The following is a 20,094-nucleotide window of genomic DNA, read 5'->3' on the forward strand; positions in this document are numbered from 1 at the left end:
GTTTTGGAAGGCACCATTCTCGTACTTTCCTCAATCGGTTTTGTCCTTTGTCCCTCCCTTGGTCTCTGACTCGCGGTCCGTTCTCAGGTGCTGGGCTACACGGCGGCGCAGTACCCGGCTCTGGTGTCGGCCGGCTGCTGTGCCCAGTACCTCCCGTGGTCTGACCTATCCCCCTTTGTGTCCGTCTCAGGTGCTGGGTTACCCGGCGGCGCAGTACCCGGCTCTGGTGTCCGCCGGCCCGCCGGTGGCCGGCCGGCTGGTGAACGGCGGACAGCGGCTCCGCTCTGCCGAGTCGTGTGACGACTCGCTGCTGCTGCACCCGCACCCGCACCCGCTGGCGGCGCCGGCGCCCGCCTACCAGCGCACCATGCCGCTCAGTGAGTACCAGCACCACCCCCACCATACCGCTCAGTGAGTACCAGTACCACCCCTGTCCCCCACCCCTACCAGCGCTCCATGCCGCTCAGTGAGTACCAGCACCACCCCCACCATACCGCTCAGTGAGTACCAGTACCACCCCTGTCCCCCACCCCTACCAGCGCTCCATGCCGCTCAGTGAGTACCGGTACCACCCCACCATGCCGCTCAGTGAGTACCAGTACCTGTACCAGTACCACCCCCACCCACCTACCAGCGCACCATGCCGCTCAGTGGGTACCAGCACCACCCCCAGCCCCCACCTCCAGTACCAGCGCACCATACCATTCAGTGAGTACCAGTACCACCCTCACCATACCGCTCAGTGAGTACCAGTACCACCCTCACCATACCGCTCAGTGAGTACCAGTACCACCCCCACCATACCGCTCAGTGAGTACCACACTCAGTCCATATCCGGCTTAGCAGCGCACCATACCGCTCAGTGAGTAACCACCGGCCGGCATGTAGTTTTTTTTCTCCTTCTGGATGTAGTTTGTGATCAGAATTATCGATTAACCTCAGGTCACGGGCCCAGTCTAACGTTAGATGAACACTTCGACGCTCTTGACCGTCCTGCACCCTGCCGCATTATTTTGGGGAAAGCTGCCTTTAACTATATCTTCAGAGACCATACAATTATGCACCCCTCTGCGCACCGCTCGTGCTTTGAAATATGCCCTATCAGAGCGAGATTTAAAGGCTTTGGAGCAATTTGGGTTATACGTACTGGGCATCGTTTGCAATGCGGCCCCAGTGGCCGCCTTACATTACCCACATACATTTCCGAGGTTAGTTTGTATGCGCTAAAAGTACGTGGACTTCCGCGTGGCAGCTGCCTTCCATTCTGGTCAGCGTTGTCGTGAATACGATATGAGGGCTACTGTTTGAAATACCGTAAAGTGGGGCTATTTGAGACAGTGGGGCTATTTGAGACAGTATTTAAAATCGTTATAAAATGAAGAGCGTTTGATTTTTATGTGATATTTTTGCTCAGGAAGGTGTCGAATCGAGCAGTAAATCGCCTGAGCAAAAATTAAGCATGAATTTTAAGTGGTTTTTATTTTATAGCAATTTTAAATACTGTCTCAAATAGCCCCACCTTACGGTATAAACACCTATTGGGGTTGTCCTACGCTCCTGCCCGATGGGCTGCTTAGTGTAGTCGATCGATCTCGAGTTCAACAAAGTCGAACGGTAGCTCAATAACAGATCAGCCCATCGGTGGATATTCGTATCAGACATCGGTCATGTGACTTGGTGGTCTGTATTCACATTGATCCAAAGTTGGAATCCTGAAATGTATGTAGATTTGTACACTGTGCAGTTCATTCTGTCGTCAAACTTTGAATCGATATCTAACATCTTAGCTGACCGACGCCTTTGCCTCCCCTCGGGATACAGTAACTAGTAAGATAACACCCCTGTCTCGGCTGCAGCAGGTGTGTCTCTGATGACGCCCTCCCCCTAGACGCGCACACAGTGACGCCCCTGTCTTCCCCAGGTGTGCGCCTGATGGCGCCTCTGCGCCAGCCTCCCCAGTCACAGTCGAGCGCCGGCCGGCCAGGCCGAGCGCGCCGCAGCCGGGCTCGGAGCAAGGCGAGCAGCGAGGGAACGGTGACGCCCAACGGCGCCGACACCGGTAAGAGAGGCGGGATAGGGGACGAGCGGGAGGCAGAGGCTGTTCGTGAGGTCTTAGGGGTGGTTAAGGATGGCGGTAAGGGATAGATAGGATGCCAGCGGTTGAATGTGTAGGTAAGTCGTAGGCAAAAAGGCAGTGAAATATGTTATTCGGTTGGCGTCAGCAGTTGAAGTGCTAAAGAAATAGGTACGCTTAGTTGAAATGTAGGTGATTGATTTACGATCACTGCATGTCAACTGGCACATGTTATGCTGTTTTCTCCGGCGCTGCCTGTTCACCGTTGGCTGTGCTGTGGGCCTGACTCCGCGCCGTTCCCCGCTCGTCAGGCGGCGGCTGTGTGCTGGAGGTGGACGGCGTCTGGCCCGGCCTGCGCCGCTGCGAGCTGGAGCGGCTGCTCGAGGAGCCGGTGGTGACGGCCGGCGGCGGCCGGCTCCAGTTCGGGCCCGGCTCGCCGCCGCCGGACGGCGCGCTGGCCGCCCACCAGCGCGTGCAGGCCGTGTTCGAGACGCCGGCCGGCGCCGACGCCGCGCTGCTGGCGCTCAAACCGGGCGGCCGGCTGCGGCTGCGGCGGCCTGACTGCTGAGCGCAGTGAGAGCACGGCCACAGGCAGGGACAGACAGCTAGTCAGAGGGCCGTGAGGACGCCGCCAGCCGGCCCCACTCACGGCCGCCACGTGTTGCTGCAATACCGGCCGGCCGCGCCGGGCGCCCACACACAGAGTATTACGGCGCGTCTCGAACTGAACAGGTGACCATCAGCCGCCGCCGGAGCGGCCTGCACGCACTGCCGCCGCCGGCCGGCCGCGCGCGTTGCCCACAGTGGCCGCTGGATATTTTTATACTGTTGGTTTTACATTGTGTCTCGCTCACCGCTTGCGCCGGCCGCCGCCGCCGCCAGCCGCCGCGCCGCCTCTCGGTTTTGTGTTGGGTGTCGCTCGCCGGCGCCCCTGTCCGCTCCCCCATGATCTCGGAGAGCGCGCCGCTTGTGCGCCGGCGCTTTTGACACAGCTTTAACGGGCCGGCGCGCGCGCGCCTGTCGCGGCGTGCCGGTCCGTGCCGCCGCGTCCCGTCCCACGTCCCGCCGGCCTGCCGTCACCGCGTCCCATCGCGTCCCACTCAGAGTGTCAGAGGGCGCGCTCCGAGAGTGTGAGAGAGGTGTCGGATCGGTGTCCCAGAGTTCACCCCCTCCCCCCCCCCCCCCTCCAATCGTCTAGTCGGGCGGCATCGGTCATGCATCGGATCTGTCACATTGATGTCGCGAACGATCGTTATATTGTTTCACATCATTTCCTGTTACAATTTTTTACTGTTCAACTGTGCGCGAGCCAGGAGAAAATGATAAACATTGTTCCACAAATGGCTGTTTTTATTTGGGGGATTGAAGGCACCGGTTGAACAAAGGGGAAGAAGTTGGGTGAACTATGCAATCAGGTTGATGGCAGTTCGGCTCTCCCAAGCGTGGGTCCCAGCTGCCACCAGACTTTATACGCGGTCCTAAAAGCATGCTGCTCTCCAGCCTCGAACCAGCGAGCAGTGGCGGCGGAAGGTATTCTAGGATAGGGGTGCAAACGATATTGAAGCGCCCCTTCCCGCTGGGCGCCCCTTACCATATACACGGTTGTAGTAACACAAACAGTGAAGAGACGTTTGACAATGTGTTGTACCTGTTAACACGTTCTGAACTACAGTTTTTATGTAACGAGAAATAGTTAGGGACATTCCATAGCGTAAATGTAGCCTTCATAATGTTCGTTTAGAAACAAGCCCATCACCATAGTCATACCATAAGATTCTCCGAATAAGGCATATCGAAAAGAGTTCCACGGTCCCAATACCTTCGTGTGGACTAGTGAATAAGGCGCCGAATCCATACTCGGTGACAGAGAATTGCATGCCGGTAAGCAGCATGCCGCCTGGGCTGCACTGCACTATTGCAGTTACCGCCCCCGATAAATGTTACACAAACTAATTTCCTCTCGCATATCGGCCATCAGGCGCCCCTTTTTGTCGCATGGAGCCTGCAACGCTATAAGCCCTCATATGTTCGTGTTGGCGTTCGGAGGCTATCGCCTTCAAAGACGTCTCCATAAATGTTTCTTTTTCGTCCCACACACAGGCGCCCCTCTTTCGCATGCAGGCGCCCCTCTTCCGCATGGCGCGCTTCTCGAGTGGCTGCGCCCTTCTAGCCTTTATCGCCTGGCAAGATTATATTCGACGGGGTCGGCAGCATCTGCCTTTGTTTCAGATAAGGATGCCCTCCACTCTTCAGCATATCAAAAGATACTTTTCCCACGTCATTGCCACCCTCTTCGTGTCACAAGTGCCTTTATCAGTTGCGGTGTCGCACTGCTCAGCTTTATGGCTGCCGCACCTCTTAACTTCCTGCCTCCTCTACAGATTTTCGAGGCGCCCCTTTCCATAGCTTTAGGGTGCAGCTGCCCCCCTTGCCCCCCTGCTTCCGCCGCCTCTGCCAGCGAGTAATAAGCCGGACACGCTACCTACTGCCCTGTGTAGATCACACACTACACGGTATCCACCCACCTAAATTTACTTAGCCTCGATTCTCGTGATCGGCATTCGGCACAGCCTAGCCTACTTGTCCCAGATCAGAGCTATAGAGGGCCCTATGACGAGAGGAGGCACTTATTGAACGGTTGGATTGTGCCCTGCCATCTGGCGGACGGGTACCGTACTTGCATTGTGCATATCAGACACCAGACCGGGCCTATGAAATGCTCTACCAATGAGCGTTCAACCTGACTGAGGAGATTCGTTATCCCGGATATCCGGGATATGGTTTATTTGAATTCCCCTTCATTCTGTAAAATATATTCCGTGCTACGAGTTTAATGGTCTCCTATAGATAAATCGTTTTTTAACGCCCATGGACTTGGATCGTAAGAACTAGCGGTAACAGCAAATGGACTAGCAACATTTGGGTGCATTTGTTATTCCCATGAACAGCCCATCCACTCACAAGAGTGAAAAAATGGTATCGTGCTTACCTGATACTCACTGTGGCCAGAATCTTCACCCAGATGATCGTAGGGCACTGTCGTCTTCCTGGAAAGCGGTCTGCCCCTCTGCACCTACAGCGCACACAACGGCGCCCATCCCCATCCCCCACCCTGCACGATCAAACAACCACACAGCTACTGCAGCAACGACCCAGCGCCGACGTTAAAATTTTATTTGATAAAAACCATAGGTCCGACGGCTATCAACAATCAAACTGATGCTACACTTTGCGCCGCGCCGCCCGGCCGACGAGCCGTCGAGCCCGGCCACAGCCGACCGGCGGCGGCGGGGGCGGGGGCGGACCCGCCCACCCGTCTCGGCGGCGGCGGCGCGCGCGCGCGCACGAAGGAAGGAGAGAGGTCTCAACAGAACACACCGTCCCTACTCGTTAACAGGCAAACAAGCCACTGCATAAGATGTGCCGGCGCCGGCCCCAGCCGCCCGGACGCGCCCGCCCGCTCGCCGCCACGATCAACAATCAAATGATCGATCACCACTATATTCGAACAACGTACTTCACGGACAATTTTGTGTATCACCGCTAAGATTTATTTACACAACAACCCTCATCGCGGGCAGCGATGCATCTAAATCATCCCTTCATAGAAAACAATCGACAGCGACCAGCACGAAGCATGCACATAACTAAAGAAAGGAATAAACACATACATGGGTGATGGCCGAGGGACCAGTCTGCCTATTGATGGGGCTACCCTCGACCCGGCCGAGGTCAGGGCCGGGGGCGGAGCCGTCACACGCTGGGAGCGCACCGACCCAATCATTCCGCAAGGTGAAAACGGGCGCCGCCTGCTTCCGCACACAAAGCAACCTCCTCAGAACTCGCAAAAGAACCCTGTACCACCAGTGTCTCTCGAGCGTCCGCGAATAGTTACCGTTGGCGGTCTCTATCATCAACAGCTTGCTGTAATACTGACGATACAATAAGACTGGAGACTGACAAGCTAGGACGATATACAGCTTTTTATACAGCTCTAGAAGACGGGCAGCGATCCTACAACAGCCCGCGCTCGGAGAACTAGGCGACAGCGCCGAGGCGCCGCCTAAATTTTCGCCGTAGCCGCAGCCAGTAACGATCAACGTATTGCTGTACAGATAATCGTACACGGAGACGAATAATTTCTCACGAGCTGACCCGGCCGTGATTGCGCTGACATGACAAGGGAATAGTAGAACATGTCCGTGAGGGAGAAAGCGAGAATGGGACGCGGCAGCCGGTGCGATGCACCACATCGACATTTAGTAGGAAAAATAAAGAACAACCGCTAGCAACATTTTCGCACCAGTAACAAAATCACTACAAACAACTGTCACCCCATTAGTCGCGATTTATGCAAGCACAGGCTGACTGTTAAATCCGAGGACTGAGATAAAACCACTGTCATTCCACAAGCTTTCAACACTGAACTAGTTAAAGAGTGGCTGCTAACTTCACTTGGTCATGTGATATATATGTATGCATATATATCGGTAGTACACTGCGGCGGGTCGGCGGCCGGCGCGCGCCGTGCCCCGGTCGGCGGCCGTCTCGGTCGGGCGGTCCGGGCGCGCGCTCAGTCCGGCGGCGCGCCACGCGGCTCTCGTCCAGGGGCAGCTCTCTCTGCACACTGCACCACACGGCCACTCCTTATGTACACATCCAACGAGCTAGCGGGACGCCGGCCGGCGCGGGCCGCAGAGCGGCGGCGGCGCCGGCGGTGCAGCAGCCTCCGGCGGGCGGCCGGCACACCAGGCGGCGCTGGCGGCACCCACCTCCGTCCCAGCGGCACGCGCTCAGGACAAACGCAAATGTAAGGCATCTAACGACAACGCTGAATAAGTTTCGTTGCTTTTAGCAGTATGTACAGATGCCGGAGACGAGTCTTCTCTCGCCCAGCGTTGCGTCACATTCACTTGGCGGCCGCGGTGCGCGCGCGCGCTGGCGCACGCTCGCGGTCACAGTCTGACGGCCGCGTCGCTCGCGCCCGGCACCGGCCCCGTCCACTCCCTGAGGAACCAACTCAAGAAAAATAACCACCGCTCTCACCGAACCAACGCAACAAGCCGGGCGGCGCCCGTGGGGCCGGCCCCATCAGTCAGTCGCACTCGCGGACACGGGCCGGGACGCGGGGAATGAGACAGAGCGGGGAGCGGGATCGGACAGAGCACAGGGAGGGAGGGAGGCGGTCTGGGCGGCCCTGGAGCGGGACGGGCGGGCGCGGCGCGGCGCCGCGCGCTCAGCAGACAGACGGACGGCCGCCGCCGGCTAGACGGCCGTCTCCGTGTGGCTCCGAGACGTCAGACCGTCCACGTCGATCTCGGGGATTTTGAGCTCGTCCGGATCCGGACACATGTCGGCATAGTCGAGTGACGAGCCCTGCGACAGCCTCTTGGCCTGCTGGAAGGAACTCTGCTTCTGCAGCACTGCCGCCAACGTCGGGTTACCTGCCTCTGCCAGCCGAGAAACGTCAACGCCCTGGCGGAAGGCGTTCACTACGCGGATCTGAAACACGCACACAGGCCGGGGTCAGGCGGCGGCTGCGCCCGGCACACGACAGCCGCCTCAAGAGAGCATGCTAAGCACGGTGACCCAGTTACTGGTTAGAAGCCGTGGTGCCAGCTTTCCCCAGGCGCGGCGCCAAGAATCTGGAGAAGGAGTGGAAAAGGATAGATGCAGTTGCAACACTACTTTAAATGATGAATGCTAACATAAAATACGGTAGGGAAAAGAATAAAAATAATGAGGCTAGGTCTGTGGAGGGCTGTCAATACTTAGTAATTACTATATGTATTGATGGCAATAATGGAGATCAAGATAGTGAAACTGGGATGCTGCCTACCTGTTTTTGCGCCGGGCCGGGCCGAGCCCAGTCCGGCGACGGAGGCAGGATCAGGACACAGGAGCAGGACAGGAGCGTCACATGGCGGAGCTGGTGGTGGTCACGAGGCCGCCGGAGTCGGACTGGTAGTTGGACACCGCGCCTGCAACGAGCGGGCACACAGCGCCGTGGCCGCCAGCGCGCCGCCAGCGCGCGGCCGGGGATCGCTGGCACCCGGCGGCAGCCCTCCCCCAGCAACACCGAGCCAAGCTCAACGGAGAACACACCCGCCCCGCGTGAACCCCGCCTGCTCGTGACCGAGACAACGCAAACTTGGCAAACCAAACTGAGAGGCGACCCCAAGTGAATTCGACAAGTTTCTCGAAGCAAATGACAATTACCAACTTAACATTGATATTAATGTTACTCCATCAATAGCACATCACACCTACAGACGCACACCAAGGTGGCAAGCACAGAGCAGCGCCGAGCCGCGCACTCGGCAGAGCCCAAGCCAGTAGTAGCGTGTGTATAAGCGTTAGTCCGCTGGTTAGTGGAGAGCAGCACAACTGTGCGGCATGCTCAAAGAACGAGCAGTCGCAACCATGATGCTCAGCCCATGTACGTGCAGGATGCATGGAGAAAGTCTCTGGTGGACTGGTGGTCGGTCAGTGACGGTGGCCACTCGCCAGTGGGCGGCGAGCGGGCGCGCGGGGGGGCCGGCGCCGCGCGGCGGCGGGCGCAGCGGTCAGACAACACGGCACAGACACACAGACGGGGGCGCGACGGGCGCTACAGTTCGACAGACAGCAGACAGCCGCAGAGAGACAGAGAGAAAGAGCCAGGGAGACAGAATTAGGGAGGTAGAGGGCGAGGTAGAGACAGAGGTAGACCTAACGAGAGAGTGGCAGACGGGAGAGCCAGAACCAGAGTCAGAAACCAAGAGAGTGAGTCTGAGGGGTCGGGGGACTATGTAGTCACTAGCGTTGGAGGGCTGCGTGCACAGGCAGGCAGGCAGGCAGGCAAGCCAGCAAGCGAGAAGCCGTACACGGCCCATGCGGTCACTTCGATCGGGCGGGCGCGGGCGGGCGGGTCGGCGGGCTGAGAGCGTGGTGGGCGGGGCGGGCGGGCGGGCGGGGTGGAGCGGAGTGGCTGCGCGCTGGGAAGCCCTCCCTGGGGCCGGCATGCAGGCCCGCCGCCAGCGACGCCGAGCGGCGCCCAACTCTGCCTTAGGCGGCCGGCCGGCGGTGGGGCCGGCGGTGCAGTGTGTATCGACAGGACGGCGGCGGGGGCGGTCGGTGCCGGCACGTCGGCGCAGAAATCAATAACTGGACTTTCTATTAAATGATTTTACAGCTAAACCTCAAATACTGTACGAATGTGAAATAACGTCCTAGAGATTGAAGTTAACCCGCGCCCCACTGGGGGGGGGCTATTTATAGCCCCCCTCCCGTTTTTCTGCAATAACTTCCAAACCGCTTGACGGATCGACGCCAAACTTTCAGGACCTTCGGCTGCATCAATTTGACACCTTGTGTCAAAATTTGAACTTTGTAGCTACCATAGGTCGGCCGAAAATGACGTCAGAGTGACGTCATGTTCGTCCGATTTCGACGCAAAACATTGAACCACGGCAATCGCTCCCAAGAGCTCAGTTTTTAAGCTAGATCCAATTTCTTTGCATGAAAGGACTCAGAATTGACCGCGCTATCAAACTGCTATCTCGGATTTTTAAAATTTTGAAAATTTCGAAAATTTTATATAATAATATTCAAAATTTATATTTTTATATTTTTTTCAAAAAGTTTTTGACTTTTCGAAAAAACCGGAATATATGTAACAGAACGCATAATGTTGACTAACTATAGCAAGTTTTAGCTAAATATCTTCAAAAATGGCCAAGTTATTCGCATTATTGCAAAAAATTCACAATTATTAATTTTTCAAATCAATTTTTCAGTACGTATTTGACATCGTACACCAATATAAATGGCACCATCGTGTTCCTGAGCTCAAACTGCATCCAGTAGATACCTTTTTTGTTGAAAAATGTAAACTTCAAAATTTGACCTTTTTTGACCTGAAAGTGACCTGACCTAAGCGAAATTCGACTCCAAATGACCTCGAATGACACAGACGACATCAAATTCGAAATCTATGGCCTAAATGGACCATAAAACATGTGTCACGTGACCGACGCATGATATAATATTTTCGTGACCTGTGATGACCTGACCCTGACCTGAAAATCAAAGTACAAGTTTGGTACCCTCAAAGTATCTAGAGCATCTCTTCACGAGTGTGGAAACCAAAAATGAGCCTGATCTGACTTGTAAGACGGCGGCCAGAGCCCAAAATGTGAACAAGCCAAAATGCTAATAATTTTTACTTTGACCTGACCTGTGACGTCATCGGTGACCTCGAGGTCAATGAAATTAGGTTTCGTTCGACAGTTTTTCCGGGGCTATCAGACACCGTTTGAATTTTGACGATCGGCCCAGTAGTTTTGGAGTTAGGAGGGGGGCTATGAATAGCCCCCCCCAGTAGGGCGTGTTATACACAGACCCCAGTGGGGCGCGGGTTAATTGAGGCAAGGAAGCTAAGTAGCTGAAATTTATTTTAGCTACTTAACATTTTAGAGCTACTTTTTTAGCTACTTTAAAATTTTAGATTTTAGACAAAGTCGGATAAATCTACAGCCAAAAGACTTCCACTCTCTCGTCTTTTTTTAAGAAGCTGCAAAGAGCTGTAAACAATCTACAGAAGTGACTAAAACGTCGTAAAAGAAAACAATGTATCGTGTAACAATTTGACTAAAATGCATGCTGTACCGATTTATAGGGTAACTAACAAAAACTATGTTTGTGGAAAAATTTCAAAGGAGGCGAGAAAACGATAAACATACCTCCTTCTTTGTCAAATGGAACACTGTGTGTCCTGTATCTAGACGGAGGTGTTTTCAGTTTAGCTGCAGGACTGAATCGCCCTGCTCCAGCCACGCACAACACGCAGGCCTGGCATTCACTAACTGCATTCCCGATCGAGGCCGGACGCGCCGCAAGCAATTTTGCCGAGCCGCCGATGCGATCGAGCTACCGAGATGCCGGGTGCTCGTGGTCAAGGCATTCCTTGGATCCAATGCAGTTGGACAGCGCGCGCGCGCACGTCCTGCGTCTGTACATGACAAGACATGACAGCATGTTGGCTCGTGCCGGCCGCCTACAATCCAAAACAAAACCAGCCTCTGAAATACTACAGAGCTGCCACAATTTACAACCAAGAGAAAGAGACACGACAACAGATACTCGGCTAGAGTTACCATGACCAACCAGGCAACAGTAAATGAGAATGTATCGAATGATGCCAAGTCTTACAGCTTGGTCTGTGGCGTTCTTGCTGTACGGTACGGGCATCAGCCGCCCCTGATACTCCCCGCCAATCACCTTCAAGGAGAGGGCGCACAGTGAGAGGTGAGCACACACACGGGCGCTGACATGCCGGCCACAGAAGACAGAGTTGAGAGCTACAGGCGTGGTGGGGCCGGGTCGGGTCGCGCCGGGCCGGGTCACCGGCCAGGGGTCCGGGCGGGGCGGGGCGGGGCGGGGCGGGCGGAGTAGGGGACGCAGGACGGCTCGGTCTCTCTGTGTGGGCGCGCACAGCCGGCGCCCGACGCCGCGCCGGGGCGCGCGGCGCCGCCGGCCGGCCGGCGCTACTCTATGGTGGCAGGCTGGATTTAGTACGCGGACGGCCAGCTCGCCTAGCTACTGTTGTGCGTGTGAACAGAAACTGCGCAACATGAAAAGTTGAAAGGCCCCATTGTAAGCCAAAAGTTTGCTAGAAAGGTTAGAATCAGGTTACACTCAAAAGTCATCATGCAAGGATTTAGTGAGCAACAGCGCCTAGAATGAGGCCTGACAACACCAACACGGGCTATTTACCCCATCAGGGATTGAGCCATCAATCTGACTTTGCTGGAATAAGAGAAGGGCAGGTATTAGCAACCAGTGAGGAATGCACGAGAGAAACATCACACCAGCTGGAGCCCGCCACCGGCACACCCTCTACTTGTAGATATAAATACGGGGAGGTTCCCGGGAGACCGAGGGTAGAGTCCACAGCGCTGAGAGACGGGAGGGCGGTGGAGCGGGCAGCACCAGCATACAGGGACAGTCACCACCTCGCCGCACCGACCGGCGCGCGGCCGGACGCGCGGCCGGCTATGTACACAAGCCAGGGTCAGAGGAGGCGACCACCGCTCCGCGCCCACGGAGCCGCGCCGGCACGTGGCGGCCGGATCGCGCCCCGCGTGTCGTGGCGCACGTGTGTGACGTGTGACTGTGTGACTGTGTCATTCAGTGTCTGGGTCAGTGGTGAGGTGGACTGTTGGACAGACGAGTATTTAGATAGCGTGGCGTAAGGCGTTAGCATGTTAGTCGGCAACAGAACGCTAGCAGATCTGTCAGAAGCCGAACCGATAAGCAAAACTTAGACAGATAGAGCAAAAAGAGAAAGAGGCGAAGAGAAGAGACAGGAGGGAAAGTAAGATAGCAGGTTGAGACAGAGGACACACGCCATGATTAGGAACAGGAAAGTAGGATGAAAATAGTGACGGGCCGACACAGAGGAAAATAGAGAGAAAAAGATAGAGAATAAGGAGCAGCTGAGGTAACTACTGTCGGCCTGGCGTATCCTACAGACTCTGCTGGCAGACTCAGAGCGGACCTTCACCAGGTGACGGCTGACCCGATGCGGCGGCGGCGGCGGCGGATGAGGAGGGTTTTGGCAGAGTGTCCGAGCTGCGGGGGGCCAGGGGCGGCAGGCGGAGCTCACCGCTGCCGGACGCCCACGTCTGGCTGCCGGCCGGCCGCTGCAGGGTCGAGTGCGTCGACGCCGGCTCCGAGCCCGACGAGAGCGCCGCCGCCGACGTGGACGTCCGCGAGCGGACGCCGTACGCGGCGCCGCCCATCGAGTTGCGGCTCAGACGGTTGGAGATGGACGGGTAGGCGCGGGCCAGGACTTCCGGAGGATTCTCGTGCGGATCAACGCCCGGTAGGCTGGTCTGCGCCGGGCCGGCGGCGGGCGGGTCAGGTGAGATCAGGTCAGGTCAGGTGAGGTCAGGCTCGGGTCAGGTCGGCCGCGGCACGGCACGCTCAGCTCAGGTGTGGTGATGTGAGGCAGGGCAGGGCGGCAGGGTGCGGCGGGCACACCGACAGGGACGCCACACGCGCATCGGGCAGACTGGTGGAGGGCGGGTGGGCCGTGCGGGTACACAGACACGTCTACAAACAGGGTGGGTGGATTCCTCGCCAGGAACGTGAAGCACCAGCCAGCCGAGACCCGCCAATAGATAGAGAGATAGAGAGATAGACAGAGGCGCGCGGACAGACGCGGTGCGGTGCTCAAGGCCGAATGCCCACCCTTGAATTTAGCCTAGAGCGAGGGGGGAGGCGCGCTCTCGGCGCCTGCCGATACTGGCCGCGCCTCGTCCGTCTTCTGGCAGCCGTTTGTAGGCCTGTCTTCCTCGTCTATGTAACTGATGTCATGGACTGTAGGAGGCTTATGAGCCGGGTGGTGCGGCCGGTGCGCACGCATATTATGTAAGGTGGGCAAACTATGGCAGGAGCGCCGATCTTCCAAATCCTCCAGGTTGGACTTGAAAGCCCGGATAACACGTAGCTGCAATCAGGGGACAAGAGAGTCATACGACCCCCGAGAAACTGAAAACAGTAACCAACAGAAAAAGAGGGAGTAAAATGGTGCCACAACTGGCTACACTCTGTATATAGTGTGCAAGGCGTCAATACAAAAGGGGTCTGTACACAAGAACTCACGCCATTAGTTATTGGAAATCTATAAAAGAATGCACTCTTAAACACGCGGGGTAAACTTCTGTTAGAGCGCACATCAGACCCGTTATTTCTAACCAGGCTCTCTTCAGTAGTTAGTGAACGAGGCGGGGAAGAATGCAGACGCCTCGCTCACACAGGGTAAGGGCACAACTAAGGTAAAGAGGGCAAAACAGGGTGCCAAACAAAAAATACAACAACAAAACAAGATAAATAGAGTGTACACTGTGTGCGATGCGGTACGAAGGTCGCATGCGGTCTCTGCCAGCTATGGTGGTGTGGTGTGCGGCGTCCGTGCGCGGAGTCGGCCCGCCGCGGCGGGGCGGGGCGTCCCAGGGGCGTCCCGGGGGCGCCGGGCGCCCGCAGTGGCCGCATCGGGCCGGGCGCGGCGGGCGGGCGGGCGGCGGGTGGTCAGGGTGAGCGGGGGCCAGACAGACAGACAGACAGACCCAGACGCCCCACACAACCCGGACAGGACACCCAACCACGCATACACGCACGCACACTCCCCGAGAGAACAAACCAAACCGGACACTCAACCAAGGTGGCAAACGTGTGGGCGGTGAAAGAAGCCGGCCGCGGGCAGCGGTGCCAGACCAGAGCCAAAGAGAGAGACAGAGGGGCAGACAGAGGCCGGGAGCGGACAGAGGGTGGGCGAGCGCCGGCCGTCAGCTGCGGGGGCGCCACCGTCGGCCGCCCAGTCGATCCAGCCGCCCGGCCGAGCCTCCATTGATTTCTCGTCGCAGTTCAGTAACGGGCTGTTTGCGCGGTGACATTTGCGTGCTGCGGCGGTCGGCGCGGCGCCGGCGGCCGGCGGTAGAAGGTGGCGGCGCCCGCTCGCCGGCCGCTCGGGCTCGGCCGAGCACCGGCGGGCGGCTCAGAGCGCTACCGGCTGAGAGCGCCGCACGGGCAGAGCCGGCCACACAGCAGAGCCGCCGCCGCCAAGATCAATGACCGGTTGGTGGCGACCCGCCAGTCGGCGCACAGCCGCGCCGAGCCAGCAGCACGCAGCGCCGCCCAACGCATATCATCAGCGCACGCCAAATTAGCTAAAAGGGCCGGCGTACGCGACACCGTAACGGAGCCAAGGCCAGGACAGGCCCGCCTCGCATGCCAGGTGGGAATTCGCCCAGCCAGCAGTCATAAAAGCGTAATCCAGCAACGAAAACGGCACAATCCCAGAGACAATTTTGCCGCCGCGCAGCCTCAGGACCGGCAGTGGCCGACATTCCCTGCTTCACCGCGATGCTTAATATCAAGAACTCTTCATAATTTAGCCACGCGGCAGGATCAATGGCTCCACTTTCGGAACTCCTAAGGAGTCTCATAACACCTGTCATTGCAACTTATGTACAGTCTACAGGCAAGCCGCCCTCTGCAACTACTTCCTGCAAGCGGCATTCCGGCCTACGGCTCCCGTGACATGCTTCGTGGCAGCGCTCTAACAGCTAAAGGCAGCCGTGTTGCTTCAGCCCCTGCGTAGTGGGCTGCACGTAACCGGACTGAAATCTACTCGTGCTGCGGAGTCCACAGAGGCCGGCGCTCCCGTCTTTTCCGCGGGGCCCGCTGAACGGTTTTCCGCCCGGGGCCGGCCGCTGGCCGGGACAACTATTCTAATTTCCTGGTGGGTCTGGCGCGCCGCTCCCAAAATCCGATCCAATTCGTCTGGCCGGCCGCCGCCGGGCATTAGCTCGTCCGTCTTCACGCTGACATGCCGGGCGCGGCGCGGCCGAATTGGGCGCTCCGGCGAGCAGCGGCCGCCGCCGGCCGAGCGGGGACCATATTCAGACGTGCCCCCGGGCGTGCCACACGGCCCTCCCCCTCTCTGGTGGGACACCCGGTCCCATCAAAACGCACAGCGTGCGAACTGTTGACCCAAGCCAACACAATCACAGCCATCCTTCCGCGGACACAATCAGCCCTGGCCGCAGGAAGCCGACAAAGCGCACACTCCCGGCATTTCGCATCGATGTTTTCGAAGCCCGCTGACGGGGAGGGGGCGGCACACCAGCTCGTCGGGCGGCCGCCATCGCTGGCCCGCCGCGCTGAGAGCGAGGGAACGGGACGGACGGAGACGAGGGACCGGTGCAGACGCTCACTTGAAGCGGAGAGACAGATAGAGAGAGAAGGCCGGGTGATAGGGGGAAAGATGTCGAGATAGAGAGATCAATAGACTGATAAATGGCGCCGAGCGGTCTCTGAGGAGACGGTGTCGGGTCATGCTGCTGTCGGGTCAGGTCAGGTCAGGTCGGGCTGCTGCCCGAGTGGGAAGCGCAGCGCGTTACCGGCCGGCCTACACCGGACCGCTGACAGGCACACAAACTGCAGTGACTGATCAAAAACCGCACTCGATCCCAGCGCAGTCGGCCGCCTGATCTGTGGGATCGGCGCTTACGCTGAAAAAAAAAAACGCTTGGGCCGCCGGCGCTCGCGCCTGATGAGACAAGCGTGGAGCACCGCTCCGCGCTACTCCCATCAGCCACGAGCGCGCGCGGCGGCCACGCTAGTTAGAAGCCACCCGTCTAGATAAAACTGGAGCCCAGAAGGCGTGACCCCGGTTAATGACCCGGTGCCGCCGCCCCAGTGCGGCCCCGGTGACATGCCGCCGCGGCAGTCGGGTCAGTCGCGCGCCCCGCGGCAGGCGGCCGGCCGGAGCACTCACCTGGGTCTGCAGCCGCGTCAGGCCGCGGATCCAGAGGATCTGGCCGGTGGTTTTCCGTCGCTCCATGGTGCCCATGCCGTTGTCCTCATCGACCACGGTGGGCGATGAGATGATCTCCTCCGGGCTGCCGCTGCCCCAGCTGCGCGCGGCCGCACGGTCAGTCAGCTGACGGGGTCACGGGGCGCGCTCCGCCGCCGACACGGGAGGGAGGGAGGGAGGGCGGACACGGGGCCAGACACTCTGTGACTACCAGTCGTGCACACTGCAGCATACACTGCCGTCCGTATTAATATCGGGGATACTTCGGCCACGTCCCAATGACTCAGTATACCGGTAATGCAATCGTTATTGGGATTAATCAACAAACTACGTTTACAAGTGCGATTATCGTCAAACTATGACACGTCCATAGGGCGTTCTCTGACTGCCTGACACAGGTCCGAGCCGCCGTGCCCTCCGCCGGGCCGGGGAACCGCCCCGGCCGGGCACAGTCGGCGGGCCCGGCACACTCCGCGCCCCGCCCCAGCGCCACTCACGAGAGGATCTTGGGCATGGCGCGCGTGGGGATACAGGTGACCAGCTGTCCCCAGGGCAGCACGCCGCAGCCCAGGAAGATGCACCAGCCCCACTGGTCCAGGTCGAGCGCCTCCGTCTGGAAGAACCGGCCGCCGAGCTGCACCAGGATAATCTGACGGCACAGACAGAGCGGTGGGAGGTCAGATTTCAGGTCAGGTCAGGCTACGTGCAACAGCATAAGAAACGACCAAACTGGCATTGCTACGCAGTACGCATACAGATACACGTCCCAAAAGATTTCAGCTGCGCTGTCGCTGATTCAGTGAGACAGAACAGAACCATGTCACGGCACCAGTGATTGGTGCTCCCTTATTTCGCCCATGACGCAATACCACTTATGAATGCATTGCATTCGCGGCGGCCGTGGGCGACGAGCGAACCCTCCATTTCGTCCATGTCGTTACCATAACCAGGCGAATCGAACGAACTCATAACTCTCTAATCACGTGACTTACACGAATGTCAAATGTGCATGTCGAATCAGAAGCCCACGTCTAGAAAGGGCACTTGCACACTGCAGTCTGGGTACGTTAGTTATGACTCGTGCGTTTTATGTTACCAATTTAGACCCACACCACTTAAGCACCAGATCCAAAAGCCAGGCGGGCCTCAGGGAGCGTCCCCGAACTCAGTACCTGCGACACAAACGTGCCCAGCCAGATACAGTAGAAGATCGGGTTGGCGAAGATGCCCTTGAAGATGTTGCGCTGTCCGTGGATCTTCCGCGAGTTGATCTCGTTGAAGAGTGTCATCATGACGAAGGTGTTGAAGATGAATGTGAAGTGCTGCGAGGGCGGGTCTCCGGGCTCGGCGTACCGGCCGTCGTCAATGTCCAGCAGCCGCTCGCCTGCGGCACGGGGAGGTGTGTCAGATGGGCTGCACCGACGACCTTTCAGTTCACCCAGTCACGAAGAAAGGGGACTGCCCCGCACGAAACTCATCACGCCGGGGTCTGCAATACTATCCCTAAACATTCTTAAATATCCCTTATTATACTCCCTTATTAAAAGAAACGAAAATTTTTGACCCATCGACATCGACGCCGAACTTCATGCATAAAAGAAGGTTTCTAAAAATGCATTCTCCTTCTCCAAAATGCATCCCCATTCCCTTCTACGCGTTATCACCCACCGACGAAGAGCAGTGTGAAGATGATGGACAGCTGGTAGACCGACTGGCCCAGGATGTTTTTCGTCATAGTCCGGGAGATGAGCGGCGTGGTTCGGCCGTACGGTTTGCGCAGCAGCAGCTCGGGCGTCGGCGGCTCCGTCGCCAGCGCCAGTGACGCGAACGTGTCCATGATAAGATTCACCCACAGCATCTGTACCGCCTGCGAGTCGGGTGGGGAGCACACGGGGTCAGGATTGGGCCCGCCTGAGGGTCGGGGAGCACACGGGGTGAGTCACCAGCACATAGCTACCCCATCAGCCCAACAGCCATGTCCATCTGAGTGGCGGCGCTGCACTCCCGACCGCCCCGGGCCATTCGCCGCCGCCGAGATCGATTCAGCGGCCAAAGAGGACAGCGGTATTGAGAGGGCCACAGACGGCGGCAGGGGCGGGGGCGGGGGCGGCGGCGGGTGGGGGCGGGGGCGGGGGCGGTCGCAGTCCCGCAGTCGCGTGTGGCCGGCCGGCCGGCGGCGGACACTCCCCACGAATCAATGTCGTCCCACGCCGGCCGGCGGCCACTCAATGTCACCGGTACCGCACGACGCACGCTGATTTACCGATTAGCCCGACAGCCCGACCCGGCCGGCAGGCGGCGAGACTTGGACCAACTGTAAACCGGTCCCTTTATCCTCGTCCTCCCCACTCACTAAAGCACCCACAACCCGGCTGGAAGGCCTCCCAGTCCCTCCCACCTCTCCCTCTCGCGCCGACGGCCGCGTCGTGCTCACCTTGAGAGGCGTATCATCCACTGCACACGCGCCGATGAAAGCAACTAGTACGGCCACCACGTTCACAGTCAGCTGAAACTGCAGAAACTTGGCTATGCTATCATACACGTTACGGCCCCACATGACGGCCTTCACTATACTGGTGAAGTTGTCGTCAGTCAGAATAATGTCCGACGCCTCCTTGGCCACGTCAGTGCCGGCAATGCCCTGAAACGAAAAAGAACTCAGTGAGTGACATGCAAACAAGTGACTTCGGAAATATTCACTTAGCAATCAGTGGCGCCAGAAATATCAAATATATCAAAAAATAGCACTCCAACTGCAGAACAGTAAAAGTTCATTATCATCTCGAGTCTGGTTAGGTATGTGGGATAAAGCTCACACGCAATCATCAATAAGGATTAAATCCGTCTGATGTTAGCTCATCCGGCTTTTATGACCCAAACCGGTCTTCCAATCCCTATAACCTGCTCGTAGCTCCCCACACCACCCACGCCACTACCCATAATATCCATAGCTATCCACGACACCACCTACCACCCCGTCCACCCTGAGCAGCTACCCACGCACCATGGCAAAGCCGACGTCGGCCTTCTTGAGGGCGGGCCCGTCGTTGGTGCCGTCTCCGGTGACGGCCACCACCTCGCGGTGGTTGCTAATCTTGCTGTCGATCATGCCCTTGACGAGCGTGTACTTGTCGGTGGGCGACGAGCGTGCCAGCACCCGCAGGCGCGGCCACACCTTGTCCAGTAGGTGCTGCTGAATCTGAGGGAAGATGGGGAGCGGAAATGTCAGTAAATTATATCTATGACAAGGACTCTACAGACCAGACAGTCGAGCGCTGAGACACTTTCAGATTTACAGCCAGGATATTCAATAACGCTTCCAAGAAACCGTTATTATAAATAATGGGAACGGGTTTTTAGAAGGTTCGAACGATATTATTGAGGATAACACCGCTTGATTTGGGTAAAACAGGACATGATTGACGACTGTGGCTTCGAAGCGCTGTAACAAGCGTGGCCATTATATGGGAGCTGGGTTTAGCCCCGAGCTACTCCGGATGCGTTCAATGCACGGCCGCTAACATTACCTATCAGCGGCTGACGCAGGACTGCGGCTTATATCGACCGGTCAAGCCGTACCAAGGCTCGGAATACGTGGTCCAGAGACCACTTACATCATCTCAGCACCACAACTGCTCAGGACCACATATATAAC

General features: G+C 57.7%; 2 protein-coding genes across 12 annotated transcripts in view; one reads left to right on the forward strand and one right to left on the reverse strand.

The window, feature by feature from the left end:
• LOC122365343 (cAMP-regulated phosphoprotein 21-like) overlaps positions 1–3,415 on the forward strand; it is a 66,362-nt gene extending 62,947 nt beyond the window's left edge. The window contains exons 15-17 of the mRNA XM_043336484.1: positions 191–377; positions 1,922–2,059; positions 2,386–3,415. Coding sequence (XP_043192419.1) covers positions 191–377; positions 1,922–2,059; positions 2,386–2,642 — 582 coding nt within the window. The 3' untranslated portion in view covers positions 2,643–3,415. The remainder of the gene's footprint in view (positions 1–190; positions 378–1,921; positions 2,060–2,385) is intronic.
• A 2,144-nt stretch (positions 3,416–5,559) lies between these two features.
• LOC122365337 (plasma membrane calcium-transporting ATPase 2-like) overlaps positions 5,560–20,094 on the reverse strand; it is a 67,250-nt gene continuing 52,715 nt past the window's right edge. For 4 of the 11 annotated variants that reach the window (XR_006253719.1, XR_006253721.1, XR_006253722.1 and 1 more), the window contains 9 exons: positions 19,444–19,638; positions 18,874–19,080; positions 18,108–18,306; positions 17,612–17,823; positions 16,937–17,088; positions 16,401–16,539; positions 12,615–12,951; positions 7,914–8,055; positions 5,560–7,576 (listed from right to left, as the gene is read on the reverse strand). Coding sequence is in view for 6 of the 11 variants with exons in the window: in XM_043336474.1 (XP_043192409.1) it covers positions 7,340–7,576; positions 11,267–11,335; positions 16,401–16,539; positions 16,937–17,088; positions 17,612–17,823; positions 18,108–18,306; positions 18,874–19,080; positions 19,444–19,638 (1,410 nt within the window). In the remaining 5 variants the exon portion in view is untranslated. Of the gene's footprint in view, positions 7,577–7,913; positions 8,056–11,266; positions 11,336–11,830; positions 11,864–12,614; positions 12,952–13,309; positions 13,569–16,400; positions 16,540–16,936; positions 17,089–17,611; positions 17,824–18,107; positions 18,307–18,873; positions 19,081–19,443; positions 19,639–20,094 lie in introns of all 11 variants that reach the window. The other 7 variants (XM_043336478.1, XM_043336476.1, XM_043336479.1 and 4 more) reach the window with 5 other exon arrangements.

The sequence above is a fragment of the Amphibalanus amphitrite genome, unplaced genomic scaffold (assembly GCF_019059575.1).
Source record: "Amphibalanus amphitrite isolate SeventyFive unplaced genomic scaffold, NRLGWU_Aamphi_draft 000732F_arrow, whole genome shotgun sequence".
Taxonomy (NCBI): Eukaryota; Metazoa; Arthropoda; class Thecostraca; order Balanomorpha; family Balanidae; genus Amphibalanus; species Amphibalanus amphitrite.